Raw genomic sequence first — 6,290 nt, forward strand, 5'->3', positions numbered from 1 at the left:
TACAGCATTTAAAAGCACAACATGAGTATAGAAAATTAAGAGAACAATAATTCCTCAACAATCCAACCATATTTATTTAAAATCTTTAATTAATTACAGAGTAATTCAGAAAAAAGTGTGTGTGAATTCAGAAGAGGTTGACATGAAACTCTGTGTGGTCAATGGCAATAAATATTCACAAACATTTCATAAGAATTTCAATGGAATGATTATCTCCCTGATTTTATGCTGGTCTCAAGAAACAACAGCACCTATAACTACTACACAACCAAACAGAAATGCATTGTTTTTAAACACAAGTGCTTGTCAGTATTAATGTGGAATTATAAATGAAAGAAAATATCACTATTGCTGTAATATCACTACACATGTAACACATGGAAATAAATAAATCTCTCTGAGGTTTTCTCCTGAGAACATTAGCCAGGCAGTTACATTGTCAAATTCAGGAAGTACGCTCATTTACATTATCTCTTCATATATCTCTCTCTAATATATATCAGCACATATAGCTTTTCATTGATGATGATGTATTAATGTGGATTATGTGCAATCTGAACCGAATGTTTCATCACTATTGAAAGCAACATTGATTTCACATTTCTATAGAGACATCTCCACTTTAACTTCTTTAAATAAAAAGGCTACTAACAATTTTGATACTCCAAAAACAAATATCAGAAGATCTCCTCAAACGTCTAAAAGTGGAAAGCCATTTTGTTCTATAGATTCTAGAGGTCCAGTTGTGTGATTCTAGAAGGTTCTCCTGTTTTAAAGTGGATCATAGATGGGTTGTGCATGATGTTTAATGCTCGGAGGCCCAGAGTCTCAATGGATCGACTGGTGGGAAAGCTGGATGCATGCACCAAACATGCGGCTCTCCTCAGTTGAGCTTGTTGATGGTCAGACTGCCGCTGATCTGAATGGTGTCAATCGCTGTCAGCGATGTCACTCGATGATAGAAGTCAAAGAGCTGGTGACCGTCTACAAACACACGGAAACGTGGGTGCTCACAATGGATCTCAACCTGAACAAATAATACAATAAAATATATTGAAAGAGTGAAACAGTTAAGAAACTCTGATTTCAGGAGGCGCAACAAGTTAAATTCTTCTATACATATCACCATCTATAAGGATTCCATGACAGTTCCATTTACGATTCTTTTAGTACTTTTGAGAAATAAATATTTGAAATAAGAAATGCAATTCTTATTGGTTCAATTCAAGTCGAGCATTACGATATGACGGTTCAATATGTTTTTCATTCAATAAAAAGAACCGGCTGATAGCGAGTCATTAGTTCAGTAGGTAGCACTGTATGTTTTGCAGTATAGATTCAAAAGAATCAACTCATAAGAGTAATTCGTTTGGGAATACGGGCTATACTGGTTACGCAGTATGTTTCGCTCTGTAGATTCAAAAGAATCAACTCATAAGAGCCATTCGTTTGGGAATCGGGCTATACTGGTTACGCTGTATGTTTCGCTCTGTAGATTCAAAAGAATCAACTCATAAGAGCCATTCATTTGGGAATCGGCTATACTGGTTACGCTATATGTTTCGCTCTCTAGATTCAAAAGAATCAACTCATAAGAGTAATTCGTTTGGGAACCGGGCTACACTGGTCGCACTTTATGTTTCACTCTGTAGATTCAAAAGAACCGACTCATAAGAGTCATTCGTTTGGGAACCGGGCTACACTGGTCGCACTTTTTGTTTCACACTATACATTCAAAAGAATCGTCTCATAAGAGTCATTCGTTTGGGAATCGGGCTATACTGGTCACGCTGTCTGTTTCGCTCTGTAGATTAAAAAAAATCGTCTCATAAGAGTCATTTGTTCAGGAATCAGACTACACTGGTTGCGCTTTATGTTTCACGCTGTAGATTCAAAAGAACCGACTCATAAGAGTCATTCGTTTGGGAACCGGGCTACACTGGTCGCACTTTTTGTTTCACACTATACATTCAAAAGAATCGTCTCATAAGAGTCATTCGTTTGGGAATCGGGCTATACTGGTCACGCTGTCTGTTTCGCTCTGTAGATTAAAAAAAATCGGCTCATAAGAGTCATTTGTTTGTGAACCGGGCTACACTGGTCGCACTTTATGTTTCGCTCTGTAGATTCAAAAGAACCAATTCATAAGAGTCATTTGTTCAGGAATCAGACCACACTGGTTGCGCTTTATGTTTCACGCTGTGGATTCAAAAGAACCGACTCATAAGAGTCATTGCTTTGGGAATCAGGCTGTACTGGTTGCGCTGTATGTTTTGCTCTGTAGATTCAAAAGAACTGACTCATAAGAGTCATTCGTTTGGGAATCGGGCTATACTGGTCACGCTGTCTGTTTCGCTCTGTAGATTAAAAAAAATCGTCTCATAAGAGTCATTTGTTCAGGAATCAGACTACACTGGTTGCGCTTTATGTTTCACGCTGTAGATTCAAAAGAACCGACTCATAAGAGTCATTCGTTTGGGAACCGGGCTACACTGGTCGCACTTTTTGTTTCACACTATACATTCAAAAGAATCGTCTCATAAGAGTCATTCGTTTGGGAATCGGGCTATACTGGTCACGCTGTCTGTTTCGCTCTGTAGATTAAAAAAAATCGGCTCATAAGAGTCATTTGTTTGTGAACCGGGCTACACTGGTCGCACTTTATGTTTCGCTCTGTAGATTCAAAAGAACCAATTCATAAGAGTCATTTGTTCAGGAATCAGACCACACTGGTTGCGCTTTATGTTTCACGCTGTGGATTCAAAAGAACCGACTCATAAGAGTCATTGCTTTGGGAATCAGGCTGTACTGGTTGCGCTGTATGTTTTGCTCTGTAGATTCAAAAGAACTGACTCATAAGAGTCATTTGTTTAAGAATCGGACTACACTCGAAAAGAGTTGATTCTTTTGAATCTACAGAGAGAAACATAAAGCATGACCTGTATAGTCACAACACTGGTCGTGTTTTATGTTTGATAATGACTCATAAGAGTTATTTGTTAGGTTGATTTGTTTGCTGATTCAATAGTGCTGGAAACACTGGTAGAGTATTTCAGCACTGTGTCCCATCCGCATTGGTGGAAGAATGCATGTTCGAGAACCATAAATGAAACCGAAAGTCATGAAAATCTTTCTGTACTGGTTCTGAATAAGAACTGCTTCTTGGTTCCCAACTCTACAAGGTCATCATATGAGTCAGGACCACCACTGGGAGGAACACCACAAAATGTGAGTCTGTGAATGTGAGGATGATGATGCTGATAATGACACTCACCCTGAAAGGCTGATCTGCGATGAAGGGGAAATATGGTATTGATCTCTCCTCCTCTCCCCAGGTATCAGAAACACAGGCGTTCCGCAAAATCTCACGGTCTTCAAACTGTACACACATGTCCAGAGCCACGTCTCCGCAACCGCACGTCAGACTGATGTCAAAACTGTCAGAGCGAGACATTTCAGAATTGCCATAAATGTTGAGATGTGCAATTTCTACAGACGGATGTTTTGATAGCATAACAGTGTTTGCACTTTTCGGGAAATTCAGCCAACGAATGACTTACTTATTGTTGTCTTTGCATTTTAGGATGGCATTGGGCGTGTAGAGAAAATGTAAATTATCTCCTCTAACGTCACCCTATTCTGATGCTTAGACTGATTTCATCAGTAGACTACCAGTCTAACATCTCAAAAATTCTTAGTCTGAGATTTCAGATCAGAAGTGATCTTTAGACAGTAAAGAATGATAAACCATAAGAAACTGAAGTGAGAAGGCACGAAATAGGCTTACAATGATGCACACGTGCACAAGCCCATGCAGGTGCATGTGTGTTGAAATAAGCTACCTGTCCGGGTCTGGGTTCACGACGCCCATGATCGTGATTTTCTTCCCCGGCCGCATCCCGCCCCGTATGCCGCCGCAGAATGGAACAGCCTATCGTGGAGAGCACAGTGAGTGTCCAACAACACATCGCTTTAAACATGCAACTCTGAACAGAAAGAGTCCTAGTGTTAATGGGTCATTACCAGTTTTTGTTGCTCATCTTTTTGGGGGGACATGCATTGAGGGTCCCCGAAAGAACTGCTCTGATTTCTGGTTCTCTGCAGTGGATAAATGACAATCAGGAAGTAAAGAAGGATGTTCGATACACAGTGGCCAATTGTCTACAGAAACATGCAAATTACATTTACAAATGCAAAACAGTTGAATAGTATCATCATGATGGAAACAGACTGATTCATATGAAGAAATACCCAACTGGTGGTGATACAAATTATATACATTTTTAAAAGAATAGCTTGCCCAAAAATGAAAATTCTGCCATCATTTACTCACCCTCATTTCACTTCAAACCAGTATGAATTTCTTTCTTCCATGAAACACAAAAGGAGATGTTTACACACTTTTTTTGCACACAATGCCATTGCCAAACATGGCGCTATATTTTCTTGAAATATGAACCTTGAAAATGCACAAATGAGATTTGAGAGCTATGGCGGAGGGGAAGATTATTAATGAATAACTACTTAAATTTAGCTCTGTTCCTCACACAATGCTACTCTATGGATTGAGTAAACGTGGGCAGGTCCACACCAATACGTTTTCGTTCGAAACCTCTCATTCACACTAGAATGCCATTTTCCTCCACCAAAAACAGCGTTTAGAAAATGCTCTCCATTACCGCATACTTTTTTAAATGCCTACGTTAGGAAACTGAAAGCGGATTAGTGTGGATGTGGCCTTGGAGAATGAATCGCAGAAGTTATATGGACTACTTTTAAGATACTTTTTATATTTTGCCGTTTTTGAAGCTTGACAGCCTCAGTCTCCATTCACTTTCACTGTATAGATAAAAGCAGCTTGGATTTCTGCTCAAGTTCTCTTTGTGTGGTACACGGAAGAAAGATACGGCTCACATGAGGGTGACCAAAGGGATAGTTCACCCAAAAATGAAAATTTTCTCATTATTTACTCACCCTCATGTCATCCCAGGTGTGTATGACTTTCTTCTGATGAACACAAATTTAAGAATATCTCAGCTCTGTAGGTCCATACAATGAAAGTGAATGGTGACCAGAACTTTGAAGCTCCAAAAAGCACATAAAGGCAGCAGAAAAGTAATCCATGAGACTCCAGTGGTTAAATCCATGTCTTCAGAAGTGATATGATAGGTGTCGATGAGAAACAGCCCAATATTCAAGTCAGTTTTTATTATAAATTCTCCTCCCTGCACAGTAGGTGGCGATATGCACGAACAATGCGAATTGGCAAAAACAAAAGAAGAATGTGCAAGTGAAAGTGAACGTAGAGATTTGAAGTAAAAAAGGACTTAAATATTGATCTGTTTCTCACCCACTCCTATCATATCACTTCTGAAGACAAGGATTAAACCACTGGATTACTTTAATGTGGCCTTTAAGTGATTTTTGGTGGTACTAAGGTCTGGTCACCATTCACTTGCACTGTATGGACCAACAGAGCTGAGATATTCTTATATAAAATGTTATTTGTGTTCATCAGAAGAAAGAAAGTCATGCACATCTGGGATATTATGAGGGTGAGTAAATGATGAGAGAATTTTCACTTTTGGGTGAAGTACCCCTTTAAAACTTCCAGATGTGCATTATTCTCAAGTGTAGTACACTCGCACTGCTGATAAACTTATTTCCGTATGTGAATGAAGAAGCACAAACATGTAATACAGCCTCCCGACAACACACGTCACTCACTTAAGAATGAAAATACTCACAAGTTCTTGCCGAATCGCGCTCAGCTCCGCCATCTCTCAGCAAGATCACACTGTGGGAAGCCCGAGCGATGAGTTCGGGACAGAGTTCGGCTCCAGAGCGGTTCGGACAACACTCGTGTGTGATTGGAATGTCGTGACACGTGAAACGCAACCAATCAGAGCGCGCCTAGCTCAGGGTTTGCATTGTGACGCATTGTGACGGGACGTTAATCCCAGTAGTAGTGTTACATTTAATCGGCTGTAATGACTTTAGTATTTGTTTAAACGCGCTGTAGTTCAAGTTAATTTTATAAGAGTGTAGTTTATAAGAGTTTGGCGCTGTTGTCGCATTATACAGTATATGTTGTTTCATGGAAAGTTTATAAAAACAATAAAAATCCCATTCAAGCAGAACTGTTAAATACCTTGGATTACTATGTTTGTTTGTTTGTTTGTTTGGACATATACAATGGCAGTACAATGGTATTCTTTCAACTATCTTGGATTACTATGTAAATACTATAGTATAGTCATAAGAAACAAAAATCACAAATTACATCTCTT

General features: G+C 39.2%; 1 protein-coding gene across 4 annotated transcripts; it reads right to left on the reverse strand.

The window, feature by feature from the left end:
• Positions 1 to 57: 57 nt before the first annotated feature.
• On the reverse strand, positions 58 to 5,916 carry LOC127444216 (galectin-related protein). Of its 4 annotated transcripts, none has more exons than XM_051703486.1 (5): positions 5,748 to 5,916; positions 4,024 to 4,161; positions 3,843 to 3,931; positions 3,275 to 3,437; positions 58 to 984 (listed from the first exon to the last, which is right to left on the reverse strand). In XM_051703486.1, exons 1-5 carry the CDS (start codon positions 5,778 to 5,780, stop codon positions 949 to 951), a joined length of 459 nt encoding a protein of 152 aa, XP_051559446.1. In that variant the 5' UTR covers positions 5,781 to 5,916; the 3' UTR covers positions 58 to 948. The 4 variants fall into 4 exon arrangements, with proteins under 4 accessions (XP_051559446.1, XP_051559445.1, XP_051559444.1 ...); XM_051703485.1 differs by having other exon boundaries at positions 58 to 1,027; positions 4,024 to 4,098; positions 5,748 to 5,899; XM_051703484.1 differs by having other exon boundaries at positions 58 to 1,027; positions 4,024 to 4,101; positions 5,748 to 5,888.
• Between the last annotated feature and the right edge of the window lie 374 nt (positions 5,917 to 6,290).

The sequence above is a fragment of the Myxocyprinus asiaticus genome, chromosome 7, assembly GCF_019703515.2.
Source record: "Myxocyprinus asiaticus isolate MX2 ecotype Aquarium Trade chromosome 7, UBuf_Myxa_2, whole genome shotgun sequence".
Classification (NCBI taxonomy): Eukaryota; Metazoa; Chordata; class Actinopteri; order Cypriniformes; family Catostomidae; genus Myxocyprinus; species Myxocyprinus asiaticus.

Bases quoted from the DNA above. Each gene is read 5' to 3' on its own strand.
- LOC127444216 (XM_051703483.1), bottom strand. From the start codon at position 5,780: ATGGCGGAGCTGAGCGCGATTCGGCAAGAACTT. The intron at 3,932-4,023 runs GTAATGACCCAT...TCTCCACGATAG, and splicing joins AAGATGAGCAACAAAAACTG to GCTGTTCCATTCTGCGGCGG. The intron at 1,028-3,274 runs GTGAGTGTCATT...TTATTTGTTCAG, and splicing joins TCGCAGATCAGCCTTTCAGG to GTTGAGATCCATTGTGAGCA.